At 36.1% G+C, this 26708-nt stretch overlaps 2 protein-coding genes across 3 annotated transcripts; one reads left to right on the top strand and one right to left on the bottom strand.

Annotated features, from left to right (window-relative positions):
• Nucleotides 1-1079: 1079 nt before the first annotated feature.
• btbd17a (BTB (POZ) domain containing 17a) lies at nt 1080-7279 on the bottom strand. Its single transcript, XM_077200420.1, has 3 exons — nt 7075-7279; nt 4956-5238; nt 1080-3306 (listed from the first exon to the last, which is right to left on the bottom strand). Exons 1-3 carry the CDS (start codon nt 7148-7150, stop codon nt 2223-2225), a joined length of 1443 nt encoding a protein of 480 aa, XP_077056535.1. The 5' UTR covers nt 7151-7279; the 3' UTR covers nt 1080-2222.
• A 7447-nt stretch (nt 7280-14726) lies between these two features.
• Nucleotides 14727-25284, top strand: gpr142 (G protein-coupled receptor 142). 2 transcript variants are annotated; one of them, XM_077200433.1, is made up of 4 exons: nt 14727-14862; nt 18291-18698; nt 18809-18956; nt 20729-25284. In XM_077200433.1, the coding sequence occupies exons 3-4, from the start codon at nt 18824-18826 to the stop codon at nt 21673-21675; spliced, it is 1080 nt and encodes a 359-aa protein (XP_077056548.1). In that variant the 5' UTR covers nt 14727-14862; nt 18291-18698; nt 18809-18823; the 3' UTR covers nt 21676-25284. The 2 variants fall into 2 exon arrangements, with proteins under 2 accessions (XP_077056548.1, XP_077056547.1); XM_077200432.1 differs by lacking the exon at nt 18291-18698 and having other exon boundaries at nt 14752-14862.
• Nucleotides 25285-26708: the final 1424 nt, after the last annotated feature.

Below are 26708 nucleotides of genomic sequence, written 5' to 3' on the forward strand. Positions count from 1 at the left end.
GGACTGGTAGTTTGCACGTAATTGCTGTGCGCCGGGGAAAAAGGAGGAGCAGGCCAGATGCTAATGTTATTCTTTCAGGCTAACAGACATAATGGTATTTCAGACAGATAAGCAGGGTGTCAGTGAAGTACTTGAGGAATTGAATAATGAATTACTTTATTATGCAAGTGTAGGCTAATTCTTTTTCGTTCAGAATCGTAAATAATTCAACACAAGTTATTGTTCATATTCTAATTTTATTTATAAACTATTTCAGTAGCCTAATTTTTGTCTTAGGACAATCGCTACAAGAAATAAATTTCAGATGTTACACATTAGAAATCTATTTAATCCAATAATTTTTTTGCCATTAATTGTGGTATTGTATTTTGTCTCATCCCTTTGAAATTGTACAGTACATTGGTACACTCCGTTTTTAAGGTGCTTTATAAATAAACTTTTATTTGATTGATTTTGATTCCGACAGATTGTTGTTTTGACTCACTCAAAAGAACCGATTCATTAGAGTCGTTCTTTTGTTAATTGAACTACTCTACATTCATCGTTGTTGATTCAGTAAAAATAATTTCGTAGTAATTGGACTACAGTTGTCGCTGATGGCCTACTCGAGAATTTCCCTCTACTGTACTTTTTTACGCATTTCAATTAATAGTAAAATCCCATCTAATTAAATTGAATAATCCTTACATATTATATTATTCATTAAGAATTTTAAATGAGTAAAAAAAATAAACTTAATAAAACATTTTGTATAAATCTCAATAGAACAAGGGAATGGACAATTTAGTTAATGTGATTCGTATTCATAAATTAAAAGAATAATGAAAATGTTTAAATTTGTCTTTGAGATTTAAACAAAATGTTATATTGAGCTATAGTTTTTTTACTCATTTAAAATGGTTAATTTGTAATATAAATAATATATAAGGATTATTCCATTCAATTTGATGGGCAAAGGCTTAAGTACATAGGCTATACATCTCTGCAGATAAGTGCATTTAAGAAGAACTGAAGACCATGGCCATGTGTCTGTCTTTCTCTTCTTTCTTTTACCCTCATAATCAATGATGGACTCAAAGTTCATGAATAAGCATCATTATTTTATTGTGTGGTTTGCACAGGAGTATGAATAGCCTACTGAACATACACATGATCCCAACATGCAAGGAAACTGATCTAAATAATGTCTGCAGGGCATAAAGATAAGAAGATACAGAGAAACAACTAACTAAGAATTTTAGATATTAAATAACCTGCACAACCGTGTTACATTTCAAGACATTACAAGTTTGAAAGAGATGTGATATTTCTCATTATATTTACAGTAGCACCTTGGAAATTAATAATTATACATAATGTTATTATGGCAAAATTATGGTCAGTCATAATAATATTATTTACTATATACAATATGAATGAGGAATAAAACAATCTGATTTAGATTTTTTTCACTTTCTCTTTCTTTGACCAATGAGTCCAGTTTGGACAAATTATGTTGATTATACATGATTATACATGCATGATTTAGGGATTCTGCCTAATTGAGTTGAAAATTACCTGCGATATGAGTAATATTTGGGACACAAAGTGTGTCACAGCCTATATTAAAGTAATAATTTTGTCAAAAATCAAAATGCCATCACAATTGGCTACATTTTTATTTCCTTTCTTTCGTGAAACGCAAAAAGAGATTCATAAGAATTTCCAAGCTGCTCTTCTCAATGCCAGTGAATGGTGACCACAGCTACAAGGTACAATTTCCAACTTATAATTCAATTTGTTCTTCACACAGTACTCATATTAACTGCTTTTAATGTGGTTTTATGGTGTTTTTGTCATTTTGCTTGAGCTCCTTGTCCCCCTCCACTTTAATTGAATAAGAGAGCTCTGTTAACAACATTCTTCAAAACATTTTCTTTTGTATTTGATTGAAAAAAAGAAAGTCATAAGATTTGGAATGACAAAGGTGAGTAAATAATGACATTTATCATTTAGAATTTTCTTTTTTGTGTGAACCTTTCTTTTAATTTTGTACGTGTGGACTATTTTTTACAATACACTTTACAGTACACTTTTCCACTGAAGTAAACCTCTAAATACATTATAAGGACAGTGGAGATGCACTTCATTAGTCTCATTCGCATTAGAGACACTAAACGTTTTCTTCCCCGCATGACCTTCTAAATCGTGCATGTGTATCCTACTCCATTGTGCCTGTCACATTAGTTCTTAGTTGCTAGAGTCTGGTAAATAGGCTTTACAATGATGTGCAAGTACAGCGATCCATCCACCAGGTACTCAGATGATTTATACTGCAGGTCCACGTCAGCCAGGAAGTCCCCCACCTCCTCAGTGCTTTGGTGGAAACCGAAGATATGCCTCACCACAAGCTTGCCCTTCTGCTTTGTAAAGATGAGCACAGTCTTTTGAAAGCTTACACCAGCAAAATCTGCGCTGGAAGTAGCAGGTGTGATGATGATACGAGGCCGGGCGATTCCACTTCCTCCGTCGGGCCGCGGTGGCTGCATGGCGCCCTGCTCGGTGTACATGGGCCGCATGCTGAGAGGGAGCCAGCGGGGCGAGAACAGGGCGTTCCACGTCACCCGCTTACTGGAGTCAAATCCGCTCGGACCCAACTGGGTCTGGAAACTGGAGCTGCGGTCGTCCCGTGCCGGGTTGCTTATGGCCCACTGAGAGCCCCACATGGATGAGAGATAGTTGCGGGGCACGAAGAGGCTGCAGTTCACGTCGAAGAACTTGGCCAGCTGGAGGGGTGAAGCTGAGTGGAACTGGTATGACAGATAGAGTAGATCACGCACTGACTCGTGGTAGCGCGTCATGACCGGCGACTGTCGCTGCAAGCGAAAGAGCTCGCGTGGAGGGATCATGGCGTAACGCACCAGGCGAAGGGCGTTCTCTGCTGTAAGGCTATCCGGGTCATTCTTGGTGATCCAGATTTCAAGCGCCTCAAACAGTTCCAGTTCGTTCTTCAATACTAAATCAGAGCGCTGCAGGAAGGTCATTAGCAGATCAACACTAACCGACGGCCATTCTGCACTCTGGAGAACCGATGACAGATTCCAGGACAAAAACTGAAGGCAGCTGTCTCTCAGCGGCGTGTCGCCCACCGTCACGGCGTACTCGTACCAACCCACCACGTGACCGCCCAGAGAATCGCTGGCCAGGTTCTGGCTCATGTACTGGGTTAGTCCTTGCTGGAGGCTGGAGATGCCGTACTTGGTAGCCAGTCTGTGCAGCGGTGTGGCCTGGTCCAAGTGTAACGAGAGTTCACCGCAATACAGATATCTGCAAAACAGAAGAGTATTAGTCAATCCAACAGTGTGTTTTATAGGAATTTTACATTTCAGTTCAGTGCCTGAGCTTCAATTGATCGAGAAGCAGAAACGTAATTGTAATTTATAATTAGTAATGGTATTTGTTATATGTACAGTATATATATTACATAATTTTTAAACCTTAATTTTATTTCATATTTAATATGTAACTTGAATTATTTTTTATAAACTTTGCTCACAACATTGTGGTGAATATTTTGGCTGTATTAGTCATTTTGGCTCTAGGTTTAAGAAATATTTGTCATAAATTACAAAACATTTATTTCCTTTCCTTTATAGAAAACAAAAGGAGATATGCATAGCAGAACATTTGATAAACTTATATTTATCTTTATTAACAAATTATTTTTATAAAGCTAAAGCTGAAAACATTTTGGTTGTATTAATTGTTTTGGCTGTGTTTTGAGAAATATTGGTTGAGAAAAACTGTATGTGTATCAAGGAATAAATATCCATGCTTATTCAAAATTATTGAATTGCAATTTTTTCTTCCCGTCATTCTTATTCTATTTCCAATTCAGCTTCCTGTGGGGTGTGTCCAATTCAATTCATATGTACTATCATGAATTGAATGAGATCCAACCTTTTCTTTTCTTTTTTTTGTGCAAAACAATTTTGCCAAACAATATCATTTGGCGTCTAGTGGCTCTGTGAGCCAAACTGGTTTGTTACCTGATAAAATAATATAATTTTCTATCATAAAAATATAAATCTCTTTAATAATAATGCATTTCTCTTGTTGATGGGGCTTTTTGCTCTATACCATTGTAGTTTAATGTTGTCACTCTGTCTCCAACACAAATTTGTCTTGTTTTCCTCAGATTATATCTTTGTTGTCTTATCCTTTGGATCGCTATAAAGGAAATAATACCCCAAACAAAAAACTTCAGCTCATATTAAAATAAATGTGTAGGTGGCATGTGCTCTTGTAACGAAAACATCTTCTCATGCTAGCTTCACTTCACCATTGTAACTTCGCCCCGTTTGGCCCTTCTCATTTTAAAGTGCTTTACATAAGAGCCGAGAGTTCATTTTTATATATTGCTGTTGTGTTTCATTGATCTTATCTCCTATTGGGTCTAAGCTGCTGACAGCAGGAAGATGGCCGTTCCACCATTGGCCATTACAGAGAGTCTTGGACATGTGTGGGATGGGAATGTTTAATTTGTCATGTCCTAACATGTTTTGGGATGATACAGCACTGCAGGCTTTTTCCTAAAATGTAAATTTTGCATGTGTTTGATAAAGTCTCGTTGCTTTTTTAAAAAACATGTTTATGATGCTTTAGCTTTTCTAATTTCTGTTTTACCTAAATAATAATAATAGAACAAAATATTTTTTTTATTGAAACACAAAGAGACATTTTAATGCTCATTCAAGCTTGGTTAATAGAGACAACGGCAGTGAAATTATTATTATTTTTTTAATCAATTTTCAAGCTTGGCAGTCATTGTCTTGTTATATACTAAACCAAATAAAAAAATTCTCATTTTGTGTTCCACAAGGGAAAAAACAGATGGATGGATGGATAAATAGATGAGATGAGAGTGAGAGACCTTAAAAGGAGATGTCAACTTTCTCTAACTCAATGCTTCTCACCTGATGAATTTATCGAACACAGCAGTGCATTCTGCCGTTTCTCGCAGCACTAGCGTGCTACTATTTCGGTTTCTCAGTATCTCTTCAAACACTCGACTCTGCAGCGAAAGCACCAGCGTGTGGGCTTGGATCACCTTGACCTCATCCGCATTCACCGTTTCCACACGTAGGGAAATGTCACTGTTATTCCCCAGCACTAGAAGGCCCTCCAGCCGAGCCACCAACCCCTGTGAGTGACTGATCACTTCTGTGGTGCTTTCTTCCAGTCTCTCTGCCCTCAAACCTGCAGAGCGACGGGGAAGAAGTGGAATTATTCATGTCCGGTGACTGGTGATGGGTGTCTCAGTATGCGTGTCTAGATAATCCAAGGGAGAGAGATACTGGGCGCGGAATAGAGGATCAAATAACTTTTACTAGACAACAGGAACACAGAACCAGCACTTACAACATAACGTTTTTGCAAGACAAAGAAGAGAGGCAAACTAAGGGCTTAAATACAGAAGGGAGATCATTAACAGAACAGAAAACAGGTGTAACTCAATTAACAACTATTAAGACTAACTAGCAAAGGAAACACATAAACGGGAACAGCAACCAAACAGGATCCGTTTACACAACAAAGATGCTAAAAACGGAAAAGTTTCGACAACATTGTCAAAATGGTCCCGTTCACACGGATCCGTGAAAACAACTAAAAATGCTGTGTTATTCTTCCAAACCAGTAGTTGGCGATGCCACTTTGCAAATAAACACTACGCGCCTATAGACTGAACACGTAATACGCAAGTGCATGACATCACCATTTTCACAAATTTGCATTTTTGTAGTTTACAGAAAGACGATAACAATATTGTTTTCAAAAACGTGCACTTTGAAACCCGTTTTCAAAGGTATTGGTACATATTATTACAATTTCAAATAACTGTTTTCCATTTTAACATATATTAAAATGTAATTTATTCCTGTGAGTGCAAATATGATTTTTTTTTTTTTTTTTTAACAGACATTACTCCAGTCTTTAGTGTCACATTATCCTTCAGAAATGCTGATTTGGTGCAAGAGGGAAATTTTTGTTATTAAGAATGTTCAAACCATTAGTGAACCTTAATTTCTTTTGTGGAAACAGTGATACATTTTTAAATATTCTTCCATGAATAGAAAGTTCAAAAGAACAGTATTTATATGATAAAATCACATACTAAATATAATTTATTATAAACTTTAAATATATATAATCTTAATGATTATCTTAAACATTTATTCATTTTATGTAATTGTTTTATGTTATATTTTCAGAACTCTCTGCTTCCTTGTTTAAAGGAAATATTTCTGCACATCTCACCTCAGAATTTGAACTTGCATGTTTCTGTGTTTATTTGCAGCGTTTCCTGTTTTCCATTGTTTATTTTTCACATAGAACTGTCTTAACCTTCTTGTTTTTCCAAGAAGGTTTTTCTAGAAGGGAACTAGTGTTTTTAAAAAGAATGTGTTTTCATGGCTCTGCACCCTCAAATGATCATCCAACTTCAGTTGTGACCGGGTGTCATTGCAGAGTTCTCGGAAATGCCATCAGCCATTTGTGTTCTCGATTTGTTTGTGTTGTGCGTGTGAACAAAGCACGTATAGCGCCCTGGTTTCCTATTACTTGTTACAACATAAAGTAAAAGCCATTATGAATCATAAAACAGGTTCGTAATGAAATGCAACATAATAACAGAAATCAAAGGAAAGTCTAAATCCTATAATGATTTTTTCATCAGATTATAACAATTGAATTGTCTTTTATTAGCCAGACATGATTTGGTAAGTCATTGTATTTGATAGAAAATAATTGGATACTATTTTTCATGCTAAAACATGCTTTCATCCTTCTCGTATTTAAAAAAAAAAAAGCATGATCTTGATCAATTGAAGATCATCTTTTTCCACAACTATGCTAAAATGTCTATTAACATGCAAGTTTGCAAAGTGCAGATTTCACAATCCAGACTATTTATTTTCTGTCATCCAGCAGATGATACCCGGAGTTCTGGATACCTCCATCCACAAATCCAATACTTCTGGCACTGTTTCCGAACATTGCGTCTATTATCTGTGAGAAAGTGAGAAGTCACCTTACCTCCATGGACAGGTTGCACATGAGACCCGGTGGCCAACAGCAAGAAGAGCAGGTGGGCAAACAACAAATAAGCCATCTTTTCTTGTCCGATAGTGGATTTGATCTCTTTCTATCTTTCCTGTCTCTATTCTATATTTTTTGTCTGTTTTCTTTCTCTTTTCAACCCTCTACTCTTCCTTGATTTAATTGTCTTTCTTCGGTTTCCTCCTCCTCCTCCTCCTCTTCAGTAGATGATGGATGGTCTGTCGGCCCCCTTTATGAGGCATATAGACTATGGTGCATAACTAGTATGTAGGTTACTGGTTGTTTTGGGTTAGTTCCACCCTCACAATATCCTATCGATCAGTGGAACCTGTGGGGGGTGGGGAGTTCGTTTTGGTGGGAAGGAACGCCAGTTGCCATGACAACGGCTTTGATTTTGACTTTTCTCTTTTTTAATGTTGTATGACATAGATCCAGAGGAGGCCTCAGCTGTTCGGGCAGACCAAGCGTGGAATTCTAATCACGGACTGTAATTGTGACTGAGAGTTGCAAGTGTGTTTATGCAAATCTGCATGCATAAATGAATGCATGCTTTTAGGAACTACGTAGAACTAGATTTTAGAAAAAAATGTAAGTAAAACTGTACTTGCCTGTAGAAAATTCACCTCTATGAGGCCAGAGAGTTACTATGGTTGCTTACTGGCTAAGAGCTGAATGTGATTTTAACAAGTACAACATGTACCTGAATCAACATCTTTGTTGGTTCTGGTACAACATTACAATCAACCAATCATATTTGAGGGACAAATTTATGTCAAGTTTATGCTTACAACTAGGGTTAGGTGCTTCTACTTCAGTGTAGTTATATGGGAAATTATTTTCCCTCTGATTTTAGGGATAACTTCTGGTATAGGTTTAGGTTTAGCAATAAATGTTAAGATAGGAATGTTGTTCCAGGATCAACAAAATATGTCTTGGCAAAATCACGGTGACGCCTGGCGGCTTTTTAAAAAACGTATCTGTCTATGCAGGATTAAAAAAAAAATGTTTGAAGCAGATGTCATAACAATTCGGTTCAAACGATCAGTTCATTCATGAATCTGTAAGATCTTACCTTCATGCTGTGGAAATACAAACCAGAAGACAGAATGGGTGGGCCTACATAAGGTCTATAAAGAACCTTTTGTTCATTGAAAAGGTATCATGGCTGTTCTTCATGGAACCAAGGATTCCAATAGAACCTAAAAATATAAGTTAAATGGATAGTTTGCAATAAAATGAGAATTTGGTCATCATTTGCCCACCCTTTATGGAGTCATTACTGCAAGTATTTCTTTCTTTTGTGGAACACAAAAGACTATACTTTGAAAAATCTGGGTTTTTTTGTACGTACAATGAAAAACTTTCATTGTATTATGGAAGCTTGTTCACGTAATAATAATAAAAAAAAAGGTAAATCAGTTAGTAGTCCGCAATTGCGGGCTTACAATTACAGTCAAAGACTCAGAATTGCAAGTTATACACTGAGAATTGCAAGATGTCAGAATGGTGAGTTATAAACTTGCAATTGTGAGAAAAATTTTGCGTTTTCATAAGTTTATTTCTTTATTTGTCTCACAATTCCAAGTGTACAGCTCGCAATTCTGACTTTTTTCCTTTCCGAAATGTTTTATATCTATAAATTTGGAATTGCCAGTTATAAAGTTCAAATTGTGAGATATAAAGTCGCAATTAACTTCTTCATTTTTTATTCTGTAGCAGAAACAAGCTTCCATTTTGTATGGACAAAATCTGTTGAAACATTCATTAAAATAAGACAAAGGAAACTCAAACAGGTTTGGGACAGGTTTGGGAGTGAGTAATTGACAGATTTTTTTCATTTTTGATGAGCAATTTTTTTTAAATTGCATAACTTGATTAGCACAACAAACTGCTCAATTTGAGATATTATTCATGCCTGTTTCACAAACATATGTCATTTTAATTCTTAGGGTTAAGGGTTTGTATGAGAAGTTGTAACTGGACTGTCTAAACATGGCACCCAGAAGTATGTGACACCCTGTACACTGTATTTTACTGTTAAGCATTGCGCCAGTCACTCAGCCAGACTGAACATGTTGTTTCTATACATGCTGTCCACACTCAGGATCAAAAGAAGATTGAGTCTATTTCTCTCTCAGTATGTAAGGACATCCACTCCTGCTGCAGAGTCCTCTAGTTAGAGGTTATGTCACTTGTTTACTGCCAGTCAAAGGAGTGGGAGAAATGTGCTGAGAGAGCCTGAACCTTGGCTGTGTGACAAGGCAAAAGCAGGAAGAGATATGTGTGTGTTTGTGTAAATGTACGGATGTGTGCCGTGCGTGTGTGAGATGAACCTCAGAGTAAAATTTGAGTAAATCATTTACTTAGGAGAAACCCTAAAGCTATATCAGGCCGATTGTGACCCTGATCTAGACTGATAGTGATGAATGGATTCCTCTTAAGGCTACATCATACAGCATTCGGTTGGCTGAATATAAAAATTGATTTGATTTGAACTAGGACAATGCACAGTCAAACTTTAACAGACCCGAAAAGACAGCAGTCAATTCAATGTCAATACAGAGAGCATTTATATCCATATTTATATTCATGTGCTTCATTTCAAGTACGTATTCAGCACTTAATGTGCAGTGTGTGTGTGTGTGTGTGTGTGTGTGTGTGTGCGTGTGTGTGTGTGTGTGTGTGTGTGTGTGTGTGTGTGTGTGTGTGTGTGTGTGTGTGTGTGTGTGTGTGTGTGTGTGTGTGTGTGTGTGTGTGTGTGTGTGTGTGTGTGTGTGTGTGTGTGTGTGTGTGTGTGTGTGTGTGTGTGTGTATTTTAAAATGTTATTTATTCCTGTGATGGAAAAGCAGAATTTTTAACGAAGCATTACACAAGTCTTTGTCTTTTTTTTTTGGATTCTTTTATAAATAGAAAGTCTTTACTGTCCCTTTTGATCAATGTAATGCACCTTTGCTGAATACAACTATTAATTTCTTTTTAAGAATGCACGATAATGTACAGTCATTTCATAATGACCAGCTGATTATACCGGCTTACTAAATGTCTGTATTGTTTCATTGTTGACCTGTCCTAGGAACAGTCAATATTATTGTAGAGTGTTAGATCAGTAACTATGAGTGATGCAGTGACTCATAGACAGTGTAATAAAGCAGTAAGCTGTCATCTTCTGGCTAAAGAGGCAGTCAATGGCAAGTATATAGGCCATATTATCAAGTCCACACTAATTTTGGAAAATTGAAGTATAAATACTGAAGTAGTTTATTCTTGTAAAGCATACTGCAATATTTATTTATTCTTTTTTTTACAACTTCGAAAAATGTGCATACTGTAGAGGTACGTGTTTTGACTATTTAGCAGCAGAAATCATACCTTTAAACTTTACATTTTTTAGATTTACATGTTTAGAGCATTGACAACTGACGACATCATTTAAATGTGACCAAACAGCCATTTTGTTTGTTATACACAGATAATTTATACTCCTGAATTTAAACCACTCAGTAAAAAAGAAAGCCATGGGTAGCCTGCTGGTATATTGATCATTGTTGATGACAATGTCAAAACCAGTGACACAGTGACCCAGCAAGCCCAATTCGATTCCTCTCACTATCTAATAATAGGGCTCCATGTTTGACCCACTTGGCACCTCAGTGTATCTTCTACTGCATTTCAGCTGTATATTGTGTTGTCTCTGTCATGAATAAAATGGTTTCATTTTTATTTTCCTTTGAATTGAGTTAATTGTTTTGGTTTAACATTAGGTTGCCATACTGTGGTATCTGTCAGGAGTTATCAAACAACAAAGCATTTGACTAAACTTGAATGGGTATTGTCACTAGAGGGCAGTATTGTTACAAACGAAATACTTATAAAGCTTATATGCAAAATGCTCCTGATTACATATAAATGTGAGTACACTTTACTATACCATTCTATTTGTTAACAGTAGTTAACACAAACTTACATTGAAAACTTATTCTGAAGCATTTATTAAGGTAACACTTTATTTTGATTGTCCAGTCCACCTTTGACATAAGTAGCTTTTCTGTTATTAATCTTAAATTAATGTTAATTTCAAAATTCAATAATACATTATTGAAATCAAAAGTTGCATTAATATCATTTAATGTACATGAGCAAGCATAAACTAAAAATGAAAAGTTTTATCTGTAATTAAGATTAACATAGATGAATAAACACTATAACAAATGACTCATTGTTAATGTATTAACAAGCCCCATTTTTTTTACATTAACTAAGCCCCCCCCCCCTCTCTATCCATCAATTACTCATTTGCTTCAGTTCACTTATTCATGTGTTTTTCCTTTTATCTTGTTTCTCTCCCTTCATCTCCCCTACATGCCTCAGAAATTACAGGTACTAATTAAATTCACATTCATGCTAGCCTCCGTGAACCCCGCTCGCAGCAATCACATTATGTGCTGTTATGAATTAATGTGTTTAGATTGAACCAAAGGACTCTTCACTTTAAGTGCTTTATGGGTTTGTGTTGACAGTTTTTCTCCACTCTTCAAAATAGTTCATAAAAGCATAGGGAATCAATCTAGAGTGGACATAACCCCGTTCTACATCACAGCAGTGTTTATTGGCTCTCGTGTAAAGTGTACCCCCTCCTACACATTGTGCTATGGAAGTTGAGATTTTTGTAGGCCAAATTTTGTAGGCCACAGAGACTGACCACTTCCCAGAGCTGTCTTTTGAATTCATATAGCCTACATAATCAAAATGGACTTCATTTTGGAATATAGTGTTTATTGTGAATGTTTTTTTTTTGTTTTTTTTCATGTGCTCTTGTAAACTTTAATCAAAATAACTTCCTCTCCCTCTTGCAGCGACATCTCTTCACACAACCTGTCACTCAAAAGAGATCATAGCAATAGCAAAAAACAACGATCCAATCAATTCTCAATGGACAAAATCAGTTCCTGTCCTACTTTTTTTCTTGTTCTAAAAGCAGTTTCACTCAGATATACGTCACCTGTCTGGGGAAGTTACTTTTAAAAGGACTGTGTTTTAGTATTGCACTCCCTGAAAAAGTAACTAATTTTGTTTCTTAGTTACTATTTATGGAAAGTAATTTGTTATACTTTTGTGTTACTTTTTCTCCCGTGGGCTGGGCTTGCTTGTTTGTTTTTTAATAACAAAAAGACATGGCAAAGACATTGGCTAATAAAGTGAGATTGAATACATTGTGCTATTTAACATATTTAATGATTGCATGTTTACGTAATATTTAGTATATCGTTTTTATTCATTTTGAGGAATACTGAATCTGTTTGTGTGCAAGTGAGATGAGTAAATGCCTGCTCACATTTAGTCTAGAACTACAATAACCATGATGTTTACACACAACGCCACTGCATTTACTTCTGATTGCTCTCAACATTATGACAGGAGAGCTGTCAGTCAATAAATGAGAAAACAGTATTTGAAACAGTTTTTCCATAGTTTTGTATAGGTGTGTGTATGTTCTCAGAATTTGGACATTCTGTAGTGATCAACCAGCTTTATATGGAGGAGATATAGATATTTATAGCAAAGATTGTTCTCGATTATCACACCTATACAATATTAATGCATACTGCTGACACCATAACCAATGACAGAGAGTTTACTCAGCTCGTTTTCTGCATGGCCAGTCCTCTGCTGTGTTATAAGGCCAGTTCAGAGAACATACATCAAAATGAACACTGAGTATTTACGAGAGAGAGAGAGAGAGAGAGAGAGAGAGAGAGAGAGAGAGAGAGAGAGAGAGAGAGAGAGAGAGAGAGAGAGAGAGAGAGAGAGAGAGAGAGAGAGAGAGAGAGAGAGAGAGAGAGAGAGAGAGAGAGAGAGAGAGAGAGAGAGAGAGAGAGCATCCGTGCATCCCTTTCTCTCCTTCTTTGTCCAGATGGTGGTGTACATGTACTTTTTGTTCCATCTATCTGGAGACGTGATGTATCTGGCTGATGAGGGAAGCTAGTTGATCTAGAAAACATTTAGATTTCTAATAGGAAATTATGGATTTTGGTAGTACATATTCAAAAAAAAATGCCTAAGATTGTGTGACTTTGTGAGCAGTGTTTTTAACGCAAACTCAAACTATTAATATAGTTGTGTTCATTAAAATAAAGCTGATATCAAAGAAAATACAAATATTGGTTGCGCTTTATTTTCACAGTACGTGCACTTCCAGTGTACTTATCACAAAACTACTGAGTACACTGTAAAAAAGTACTATCAACTTGGATGTTTAAGTCATTTCAACTTAAATTACATTGAACTGACTTAAACAAATGAGAATCTTGTCTATAACTTATATAAAAAAAGTTGAAAATTGCTTAATTTATTTTGATGAGCAATGTAAAAACATATGTTGTCATAACTTATTGATCATATAATTTTTTTACAATGTAGTGTAAGGTGACTACATGGTTTAAGTTAAGGTTTAAATGATGGTTCAGGGTTATATAGTTATTGTCATTACTAGAATTAGTACATATAGGTTCATGCAAAACAGGAATGTAAATTAAAGTGCAACCCAAATATCAGATGAAAAACTTTGAAGATGAAAAAATGAGAAATGTTGTCGTGACAACTGACTGAAATAAAATATGTCCATGTACTGAAATTACTCAAACTGAAATAGATATAAATTAAAGTTAAATAGAATATTAAAGTTAAATAGAATATTAAAGTTAAATAGAATATAAAAATATAAAAAAGAATAAATTGACAGAAGCACATTAAGTTAATACTGAAACTAAAATGAAAATGAAAATTGAAAACATAAAAATAAAGCTAGTACAAAATACCAAATTTGTATATAAATAATATTAAAATAAATGATCCCAAAAACTTACATTGAAAGATTTATTAGGTAACACTTTATTTTACAGTGTCATTGTTACATATCTTAGTTACTATAGTTATAACTATAGCTTAAATGATGCATAATAACATGCAACTAATCCTAAACCAGACCAAACCCTAATCCTAACCCTAGTAAGTACATGTAGTTAATATTTCTCAGTACTTAAATGTATAATTACAGTGTAACAAAGACACCTTAAAATAAAGTGTAACCATTTATTATTTAGAGACCAGAACAGTGGACTCTTTTGACTTTTTCCGGTAGGCAACCTCCCAGTACACCACATCACCCACATAAAGACCACCCTGCACACCCTATAGCATCGTGACAGTGAGTTTTGTGCAGGCAAGCGCCATTCACATTTACTTCTGTAAATGTACAAATCTACATATTGATTCAAATGGTAAAAGCTTAAAGAGGACCACAGAGTCTATTTAGGCCCAAGTTAAAATTACATTTAGATCACAGCCAGAGGAATCCTATAAAGATCACACACACACACACACACAGCAGATAAGAGCTCCCGTGGGTCTGAAGGCATCGCTGCAGTGTAAAACAATACACCCTCTTCCTCGTGTGTCTCTGCTACTGACCTCTCTCTGAAAGATGGACCTCTTTATGTCTGTCTCAATGCTTCACTCATTTACCAAAATTCTCCCTGTGGAAATCAGCCCTGCTTAACCCCTCCCTCCATCTCTCTCTCTCTTTCTATCTCTCTCTTTAGCTCCTTCCATAACCTCCTCCCGAACTCAGTGTGTGGTTGCAGTGATGTGTGTGTCTTCCTCTTCCTCGCTGTCCTCCTCAAGGACTGCCTGGCTGGGCATCGGGTGTTAAAAGTGGGACTCCTGCTCGAGAGTCCACGGATGGGGACCTGCAGCCATTTGTGAGGGTAAGAAAAGCTATCAGCCTTTATTTAGGAGAATCTTTACGTATTTTTATTTAAGAGAGTGCTAAGTGAATTTATCTAAGTGAGGAGTGAGCATCAATTGCATTTACAGTTATAGTAAGTTTTTGCTGTATTAAATAGTGAATACAGGTAAAGTGGAGCATTTCAATTTTTTTAATATTGCTGTATTTTAAATAAATATATTTTTTATAGTGTAATAAAGATCTTTAGCTACTTGGTATGATCGTGTAAGGGCTAAACATGTGCAATCATATTTTAAAACGATGTCAGAGACAAATTAGCATGAAAGTGTCACACAATACTGTTTGACTGGTACATAAAGAATGCAAAGTCTTTTAAAGTTACAATATATATATACATATATACATATATACATATATACACACACACACACACACACACATATATATATATATATATATACTGCCAGTACAATGCCAGCTTTTAAAAAAGTGTTAACTGATTTGTTCTGCACATAACTCAGTTATTTGATGTGTGGTGTCCTCTTGTGTTTTGTCATCTTAATATTTTCTCAAGATATCCATATATATAACTCTGGAAGTCATAAAGATAGCTTTAAAATGTTATGGTATTGTTTTTGAGCGCTATGTAATCAAAAGACTGTGAATTTCAAGACTGTTGAAATGTTTCTCTATTCCTCATCCTTAGCCCTCTGTTTCTGTATCCTTCATCCTTCCTAAACAATGAAACACTCTTTTCCCTGCATACCCTGATATGGATGGTATTGCTATACCATTGTCCTTGAGCTTATAACTATTGTCTCAGGTGTACCAGCCGAATATGAATAATTGAGCGTGTTCATTAGAGCAGAAAGTCCACGGAGAGAGATCTGAAACCTTACACATTGACTCCCTGTACATCAACAGTGGCCATTTATATACTTCTGCAAAATGAGGTGATTTCACATGTAAACAGAGCCACAGTTTATTATTTAAAAAAACCAAAAAAAAAACCAAATCATTATTGTCTGCAGATCAGATGCGCTGATTTTTTTGAACAAGAATGTGTGGGTATAGGCAGGACGCAATGGGAACTAGTGCAGTAATGGAAACATTGCTGTTGTCATTCACATAGTTTAGGATATGCTATAAGCTGCAATGTCATGCTTTGAGCTTAAACAGCTTGTACAAGTTATTACATATGAATATTTTTGAGACCCTACTGGTAGTCTCTGGATGGGAACTTTGGAAATCCCTGTTCCTGGAATTAAGCTCTCATTGCATATGAGGAAACAATGTAAGGCCAGTTCAAATTCACGTAAAAATCCCAGCAATTTGATTTCTTTATTTGTGAATATCAGCATGATTTAATGCATTTCTTTTCTTTCTTTTTTTGGCCAGTATATCTAATTTCACAATCCTACCGTGTCTTATGAGTCTTGAGAGCATTAAAAATAAAGGTTACAAAGGGCTTTTTCACAGTGATGCCTTAGAAGAACCATTTATGGTTCCCCAGTTCTAAAAAGACCCATTTTTTTTCTTGGTGTGAAGAACATTTTAAAAGCATTTTTCCAATAAATAACCTTTGGTGCGCTGGAAAGGTTCAACGGATGTCAAAGGTTCTTCATGGAATCAACAATGCAAATAATTCATTCATTCATTCATTCAAATCAGTTAAAATTTTTATTTAATGAATCAATTCAAAACTGAAATTGACTTCACCATTTAACTATATAAATAGTGATATCGCCAAAAGTCTGAAGAATATTAAAGATGTGATTTATTTTTGTTATATCGCCCAGCCCTTAAAATTCTTCTTATAAAGAGGGTTGGCTTTGAAAAAGAGGATAATAATCACAAAAGATTTCCCCAAGGAAATATGGATATATTACAAACTTTCGTTAACAGGAATATCTAATGCATGAGAACAAGGTTCCTCTCCATAAAAATCGAAACCTCTTGAGAAAACAATATGGTGTGATACCCATATTTATTGGATTTTATCACATTCTTGAAACCACCAAAATCATCACCCCATCATTCTGAGAGAGCCAATGAGCATTTGAACAGCTTTGTAATCATAATCACTTGGGATATCTCAACTGATGTCCAGTTACCACATGCTTTACTGGAAAAACATATTGGTGCTGCCAGTGAACCTGACATTTTTACATAGTCAAATTCACAGAACAAGCAGCATATCATATAAACACACTCAAAGAGACCCATATAAACACACACATGCTCCTCCTCATTGCTTGTGGATCTCTTAAATGAGCGATGATTTGTTTGTAGATATATTTTCAGAAGGGAGAACAACATCAGTAGTAAAGTACTTAAGAGAAAACCTCTCTTCTGTAGCCTAGCACACGCTCACCTGTAGTTAAAGATTATCAGTTATCAGCTTCTGTATCAAAACAACTATAGAGTGAAGGGTCACCAAGAGCCATAAAAGTCTCATGAGGTAGCTAACTGTCTAAAATAATGGGATTATGCTCCTCTGGAAGTGGAAATTAAAAGATCCTTCTTGCATTTTACCAGTGAGATCGTACAAATGAAGTATCTGTGGATCATTATTAATTCAGAAATGCATTGTGAAACTTCTCAAATCTACCATTGTCTGCATTTGACAAGCTCAACCATTCAACCCTGGTATTGTAAGAAAAAAATTATTTGAATATTTTTATTATCTTCAAAATATGTATACTTTTATAGAAATATAAGTTCACTAAAAAACTGCATTTGGTCCCAAACTATCAAATCATTTTTAGTTCTGTTCTGACAGATGTACTTTTTAAATGTCATGTTATCATTAGGAAATCATTAGGAAATAACACAGGGATCATTAGGAAATAACAAAAGTGGATAAACAACATTTAAACAAAATCTTATTTCAATGACCAGTTATTTTCAGATATTTTTAAAGCTGTTTCAAGAATATTTTTACACCACATATTTTTGTGAATATGTATTTATGGGTTATACCCCTTTTGAATAATTTCTATGGGTATTAAATGTTTTCCCAAAACATTCTGTCATATAAACAACATCGATTTTATGGATTTCACTAAATTAAATGATGATAAATGCACATGAATGAAAGAAATTGAAAATGGGAAAAACGGGGTCACAAAGACTCTGGTCTCCACATAAATCCCCAATAGGGCAAAGACAGAAGTAATTATAAGGTGACGGAAGACCAATCATTCCTGCCTTCTCCAATTCTCACCCACAGTGTGAATTTGCCCACCGAAGCAGGACAGTTGATGAAGCAGCAACATCATGGCAGGCAATCATGTTCCACAACATAAACCCTCTCATATTGTTTGCCAGGAGGAAAAAAGAATGGCTTTTATATCTGCAGTTCAATTCCAATGACAACACAAAACAATGCACACTGCAAAGGCAAAATGCACAGTTTGACCTTTTTTTCTTTCTTCTTTTTTACAGGGAAGACACCAAAGCACATTAGGGAAGTGGTTCGTAAAACTCAATGATGTCATGCGATAAAAGAAAATATACAGAGAAAAGCGATTATTTCTGCTCTGTACACTGGGTCTGAAAGCAGATAAACATGTTTGGCACAGAGCTGATCACCTCATCCTCCCAGGAGGGGGCAGTTATGGGAGTAATCAAAGTTAAACACAGGTAGAAAGTGGAAAGATAAGACAAGTAAATGAGGAAGAGTGTTGTGCAGTCATTCCATCTGTCCTAATTGACTGTTTTTAACCTATGAGGGCAAGCTGTCTCTGTCATTAACACAATGACCCGGTGAGAGGACCAGAGCATATTAAAATCCCATGCTCCATCATTCTGCACTGCAGACTCTGTAACAAAACACGTTCAGCAAACAAAAAGGTTCATTTCACATTGATTTCAGTTGTTGCTCAAAGTGACGAAGGTTTTAGGTCATTTTCAGACACTAGTGAGAGGTTTTAAGGTTTCCTTGTTCTCTTTCCTTTCAAAAGAGGAACTCCGAGGCCATGATTGACTGGCACAATGGCACAGCGCCCGGCCAGCGGGAGGATGAGCGCAGCGCTCAGGAGAGGTCAGAGTGTGTGCTGGCTTACATCCCTGTCATCTACTACAGTGCTCTGTTGTGTGTTGGAGTGCCAGGTAGAGATGTGCATTTTAATACCTATATAAATAGGGGTCGGTTAGGATCACGGTTGTACACCTTCGAGAATTGAATTGAGAAAGCATTTTAAGTTAAGAATCAAGGTCAAAATCAAGATGCGATTTTTGATTGAATTTAAAGAAAGTATGGCAGACACTGCAGTAGTTTGAAATAAAACGTATTTTTCTGAATGAATTATGCCAAAACATGTGCAGCATTTAAAATGGATTTTGATCGTAATTTAAATATGTTAATTCATTGATCTGGGAAGTAAAGCTAAGTGTCTTATAACATGTAGCCAAACACCATGATTTAGCTCATGAAATGAAGGTTTTTAATTTCTTTTATCTTTAATTTTCTAAATTCCCCAATCCTGTCATTCTATAGTAATCAACATTGGAAGAGAATTAAAAAAAGTTCATCAAAGTTGTCCTAAGACAAGAACGGGTATTGTTCAAAATTCATGTACAACTTTGATGAAAGGTTTTGATCCACTTCAAATGTTGACTACTGTAATTCAAAATTCAATTCAGCATTCTGTGGGACGTAGTTGATTCAAACTCCAAATTTATGGAGTATTTAGATTAAGATAAGATTAAAATAAGATTTTATTTGAATATTGACCATGGCGCATACATTGTTCCATTCATAATATAAGAAGACGGTCTTCTTCACCTTTAGTCGTTTGATGGAGGAGGGACATGGTAGATTTATTCAGTGAGACACACATCAGACCAGACAAGAAATCATTAAGCATCCACAAACATTTTTCTACACCAATCCCAGAACAGACTGACAGTTGCTTAAGGACAAGAAAGGTGATAAATCAATCAGTACGAATAACAATTAATTAGCGACTCATTTGAAAGCTACCAGTAAACTACTACTAAAAACCAGATCAGGGTTACGGACAGATGCTTAGTATTCACAGCAGCCAATTTAAATTTACCAGATGGCCAATGATATGAGATCTCTAGTAAATCCAAATATGAGAATTCTGTCAATATTTACTCACCCTCTTGTTGTTCCAAACCAGTATGACACAAAAGAAGACTTTGAATGGTCCAAAACATCATTGTATGGATGTAAAAAAAAAGAGAGATTTTTCAAAATGTTCCACTGAAAGTCATACAGGTTTGGAATGACATGAGCGTGTGTAAATGATGACAGAATTTTAACCTTAAAGGGACAGTTAACACAAAAAATAAAAATTCTCTCATTATATATTTGTATTTGCTTTTTGTTTATCATGCTTTTCTAGTGTGTTTTGACATGGCCACTAAACTGTAAGGAAAGTTTGATGGAAAAATTACATCGTACAGGTTTGGAACAACATGATAGTATTTTAATTTTATTTGATTCAGTTCCATCTCTGAGTTAAATTCTCACTATTTTTACCAGATTTGTTCTGCTAATGGAGATTTTTTTTCTATAAATAGTTCTATTACATAAAGAAAAAGAAAAACACTTAAAATACACTTATCTCCTGTCTTGTCTACAAGCAAAAGCAGTACATATCCATTTGAGCTTAATCTCTTCTTTGTGGAAAATCAGGGCAAAGGTTTCAGGGGGCCGCCATGTTCTGTAAATATGACCCCTATAATCTTTTACTTCCCATCAATCCTGCTGTGTCTACTCCCTCCATGCCTTTGATTCCAATCTCCATCTTTTGTTTCTCCCTTCTCTGGCCTCCTTCCCTCACTGTTTATGCCTTGTCTATCCTTGTCTACCTCAATTCTTGTTTCTAATTCCAGTTGTCACCTTTTCCCAGTGAACATCCTGACATTGGTGGCTCTTTACCGGCTGGCAGTTCGTACCCAGAAGGCACTCTACGTGTATCTTCTTGCTCTAACCGGCTCGGACATCCTCAGCCAGTTGTTCATCATCTTCGTGGGTTTCCTGCTGGAAACGGCCGTGTTTCACAGAGACGTCCCAGTGCTGCTGCTGCGCTCGGTCAGTATGATGGAGTTTTCCGCCAATCACGCGTCCATATGGGCCACCGTACCCCTCACAGTTGACCGCTACGTTGCTTTGTGCCACCCACTACTCCACCGACAGATCAGCTACCCGGCACGTGCCCGGAGGATCATCGCGGCGGTGTTTACTTTGGCACTGGCATCCGGCGTGCCATTCTTCTGGTGGTCGGACATGTGGAGGGTCAGCCACGCTCCCAACAACTTGGACACCGCCCTGGTTTGGACCCACGTGACTATTATTTACTTTCTTCCGTGCTGCATCTTCCTCGTGCTGAACTCCTTGATCATTCTGAGGCTACGGAAGAGACAACGGCAACAGATGTGCCAAGACGAGAGTGGGCAACAGCTGGCACTGCCAGGCAAGCTGGGTAAATCCACAGCTATGCTTTTAGCAGTGACTTCTGTGTTTGCTATACTGTGGGCACCTCGTACTGGAGTGGTGCTCTACCATCTTTACGTGTCATCGGTGCACAACGATTGGCGGGTACATCTAGCATACGACTTAGCCAACATGTTAGCCATGCTAAACACTGCTGTGAATTTCTTTCTGTACTGTTTTGTCAGCAAACCCTTTAGAGCGGCAGTGAGGGACGTCCTGTTGTTCAGGGGGTTGCACCCACGCCGGCCCCTTCATCAGCAGCGCAGCGCTGCCAATGCCTCCACCTCCTCTATTTCCAGCACCAAACGTTCCCAGCGAGAGGTCACCCCTCTCTCTCCCAAAAGGGCAGACATCAAGATGTAGTGTTGCCATAAAGCATAGTTCACTTGAAAATGAAAATTCTGTCATCATTTACTCACACCGTTCATGACTTTTCTTTTATGTCCATATTTTTTTTACAAAAAACCCCCACTGAAACATTCTTTGGAATATCTTCTTTTGTGTTCTGAAGATGAAAGAAAGTCATTCAGGTTTGGAATGGCAGTTTACTTTAGTAAATGATGACAGCATTTTAATTTTGGGGTCAACTGGATTTCGGCCGTGAAATTTTGCAGAGCAACGATATGTGACCGCACCTTTAGTGTGTAACACTGTGTGATTGGCGTCACCAAAAAGAATAGCAAAAATAGCGACTTGTTTCCCACATAATAACATATCCAGATAAACAGTCTAGCATCCATTCACGCTAATGTGCACCACAGGTACTGTTCATCGTCTTATCTGACCTCTGGTTAATGGCCCAAGAGATCACATTTTATGGGCATTAAACAAAAGACCAATAATGTTAACTTTGTCTTGATGATAAAACAAGTAAGGTTTGCAGGACATCACATCTACCAATCGAGACATAGTGTGTTTTGCACTGATCTGCATATCTGTGTTATTTATTGTCCTGTCCTCTGCGGGGGCATGTAAACTTAATACAGTATTTATGAAACGAAGATATTTGGCTCATCAAATGAATATTATGTTTTGTCATTTTCCATAAATGGGTAACATTTAAAGGAATAGGTGGAAATATGAATATTCTGTCATCTTTTAGACACCTTTGGGTTGTGTTACCTAACTGTATGACTTACTTTCTTCTGTGAAACTCAGGTAGAGGAAAACTATTTTCCATATAATGAAACTAATCAAGATCAAGCACAACAATAACAAAAAAAGCAAAGTATCATAAACCTGTTTCATATGACTCATGCTGTATAATCCAGGTTGTCTGAAGCTGTATAAAATAGCTTTGTGTGAGAAAAAGAATGGAATTTCATTAATTATATGAAAATGCCCTATGTTTCTTTGAATTTGTTTACAAATATCAAAATACGCTGGACATTTCAAAATTACACTTTTGGTAGAAAGAAAGTCATACAGGTTTACAAGGATGAGTAAATTTTGTCAGTTTTTTTTTAAATATTTTTGGGTGAACTATTCCATTTAAATGTATTTTGATATTGCAAAAATATGTCATATATTGTGTTTTTATAAATGTTGCTCATATTGTAGATGAATGAAGTTCTTTACAATAGTGTTTCATTAACGCTCTTTCTTTTATTCTCACTCATTAATATATTAACTTTTAAAAAAAGATATAGCGCTGTCACTGAGGCAGTACCCAAAGGTACAAAAGCGAAATTGTACTAATATGTACCATTTAGGGGTAAGTAAGGTACGAAGATGTATCTTTTTTTCTGATAGTGTACTTTAAAACAGTTTTAGATTTAGAGCCATCTTAAAAATGAAATCCAATCAAGACATCATAATCATTATACACTTAGTTATTTTCCATATGAGAAACAAACGTGATAAGCATTACATTTTCTCATCAAACACAAGACGACGTACTGTACATAAGGTTGCATACTGTTCGGATCGAGACCTTTCTTGCAGCTGTAGGTTATTTTGCATGACTAAGTTCAACCCTTTCAGAGCCCGTCCAGTGAAGCAGAGCACGATGGTTGACCTTTTTAACCCCGGTGTGCAAAGTGCAGTTGCTGGATTAGCTGTGCATTCATTGAATGGCGACTGGATGAGGCTTTAAAAGGGGCTTCGACGTGGGAACACAACGAGTGAAGACACCGCTGTACAAACAGACCGCCGATCCGAGGAGCTCAAGGTCTGCTGAACAAAGCCAGTCCTGAGCTTCTGTGCACGTACCCATGCAGCAACAGATAAAATTTCAATTTGTTAAAATAAACCAGAATCGATTAAATGACTCTGTAATTTGTTATCTGATCAGATATCGTGCAGGACTTGCCAGTGTGTGCTTAAAGAGAACAGATTTAGATTCACTTAGATAGACATGCTCAATCTAAATGCAGAGTAAAATGGGATACAATGACCAAAGTCTTGATGTTTTCACTTACACACCTGCTGACTGTATATAAAATGTATAGTTTAATTTGAGTTTCTGATGGAAGAGGCTAACAAACGATAGCATGCACTGCTCTATCCAAATGTGTTTTGAATCTCTTTAATGAGTCTGACTAATGGTTTAATGAAGTTTAGTCTTGGCAAAAATTTACATTAAAAGCTTTGATTTATTTGTCTGGTAAAATACAGAGGAAAGTTTTAAACTTTTTGGTCTGGGGGGAAAACTCACTTGTTATCTGCAGCTTTGGTTACGAACTCTTCTCTTGTCCTTTTAGTGCACTTGTGTTTCTCAGCACCCAGTGTTGCATCCTGTTTCTCTCTCTCTCATTTTCTCTTTCTAGCTATCTCTCTCTCTCTCTCTCCCTTCTCAATCGTGAGAGGGTGCCTCTGGCCATGCAGATGTTATCAGATGTTGACTCTTTGAAAAAAGTCTCCCGCTGCATCACAAACACAGATGCCTGAGAAGAAAGCATATCTATCGTTAAAGCCTTAATATGAGCAGACGGCTGACAGCGCAAGAAAGAGTCTGAATATTTAAGACAGTAAATCACCTGCTCTCTGTTTGATTTGTTGCGTCTTAAGCAGCTGCAGATCAGGGTTTTGTCCTTGCTTTGTATCTTTTTCCAATTTACCTACATTCTCTGGTCAGATAAACATGGAATGACATTCACAACCCTGTACACTGAAAAAAAAGTGTTTACTTTGAAACTATTTACACTTAGAAATGCTAGTAAATTTCACAAATAATTTAAAAGAAACAGCAAGTAACAAATTGAATAAAATGTGAAATTCTGTAGAAAGACTAAAATAGTATTTATTCACAACTTCAAAATAATTTACAGTGTATGTTAAATTGTGTGGTTGGATTTTTTTTCCATTGGAAATTGACTGGATTATGAAAAGTGGGAGTTTTATGCAGTCAGATGCAAGGGGTCAAATTTGGCAAAGTTAGTGTACATATAAAAGTAGCAGTGTATTCTGTTAAATAAATTAGGTCAAAAATATCTGTGTTCCCTTAAGCAAGAATGGCAGATGGCGTCCTTTCTAAATTTACATTTTGATGATTGTTTCTTTCGATTAATGTGCACTACGTCATGTACTATAAAACCAAGAATGTATCAAGAAAAGGTGCTGATTGTGATTGACTTGATTTTAAATGATATACAGTAGATAAATTAATGACATAAATAAGAGTTGATTCCAAATAAGTTGCAATGAAAACTGTTTTGTTGGTGATGTCTGCCACATGAGAACTACCTTCCTGTTTCATCAAGTGATATCATTTTGCCATAAAATTATTTCATATATGAAATATGACTTAGATTTGTATCACTAAACGTGTTTCTGTATGATGTGGCGTAACTTCTAAACTACAAATATCCCGACAAACTGGCATGTGGCGCTTGCATGATGCTTTCCCTTAAAGGAGTTGCTTTGTTGTTCATGTTTTATATTGCAAGCTTTCCTTTGGTTGTGTAATTGAATATGTGCACTGATAAACTGTTGTTGCATTTTGATCGGAAATTAAATGTATATGAGGATCTATTTATGTGTCTTGAATCCTTTAAAAAATAAATGCACTCAAGCCTGAAGCTCTGTTGCATTTCAGTGATTAAAACATTCAGATAATGTGATCCATGGTTTCTTTGAATTTCTTCTTTTTCTTTTTTTTTTCTTTGCTGTCAAACTAGGAAAGAAAACACACTGTGCGATAACTAATATCCTGTTATGTGAGCAGAGCACATTCAGGAAAAGAAACAATGAGTCTGCTTTCTACTTCGAGTATATCATAATTTTAATCTTAAAGAAATGGACAAAGTCCTCCATATGGATATATTTTATATATGGATATAACACAATAGCACCAGAAGCAGATAAAGGTGTAAATCTAAGATGAGCGAGAGTGAAAGAGGATCATGATGTGACCTTGAGCACGGCTTTTGACCCAAGGTTGCTCGCATGCTGTCCTGTCACTGCTTGAATTAACAGAATGAGAATTGCATTAAAAAAATGATGCTCAGACTAGAGTATGTGGCAGATATCAAACAAATGAAGAAAATGTAAGTAGTCAATACTAGTCAAGCAAGCACAGGATAAAGGATATAGATCATGATTACCTAATGATTTTCCACTAGGTGGCAATGTGCACACACATTTAGAAATATAATTCCCACAGGATTACATTTTGAACCTGGATTAAATTTTGAACCTGTTACATTTCTGCTTGTAAATGTGGAATTTAGATAACATTAGGCTAATATATACCGGTATTTGTAATATCAATATCGATATTACGCAGAATCAATGTGTTTTGAACACATTTTAAGAGATTTGGCATACATTTAAATGGGCAAGACATAATTTGTGATTTAATTTTGCCCCGATTATGTTTAAAGTTCAGATTGTACCTTCATCTTTGTTCAGGCCCAGAAGAAACCAAAGAAAAAGAAACAAAGTCGTTGGTTTTACCTGAGTAGGGCTGGTGTTGGGGTACTAGAGCAAAACTATGCAGCATTGAGGCCTCAAATTACCAGAGTCTGCTACTAATGTCAGTAACGGCTCTTGTAATGTGTTATGGTAGATTAGATAGATAGATAGATAGATAGATAGATAGATAGATAGATAGATAGATAGATAGATAGATAGATAGATAGATAGATAGATAGATAGATAGATAGATTACCAGAGTCTGCTACTAATGTTAGTAACGGCTCTTGTAATTTGCTATGGTAGATTAGATAGATAGATAGATTGATTGATTGATTGATTGATTGATTGATTGATTGATTGATTGATTGATTGATTGATTGATTGATTGATTGATTGATTGATTGATTGATAGATAGATAGATAGATAGATTGATTGATTGATTGATTGATTGATTGATTGATTGATTGATATATAGATAGATAGATAGATAGATAGATAGATAGATAGATTGATTGATTGATTGATTGATTGATTGATT

Source organism: Siphateles boraxobius, unplaced genomic scaffold (genome assembly GCF_051911475.1).
Source record: "Siphateles boraxobius isolate OS27281-9 unplaced genomic scaffold, OSU_SipBor_1 46, whole genome shotgun sequence".
Lineage (NCBI taxonomy): Eukaryota > Metazoa > Chordata > Actinopteri > Cypriniformes > Leuciscidae > Siphateles > Siphateles boraxobius.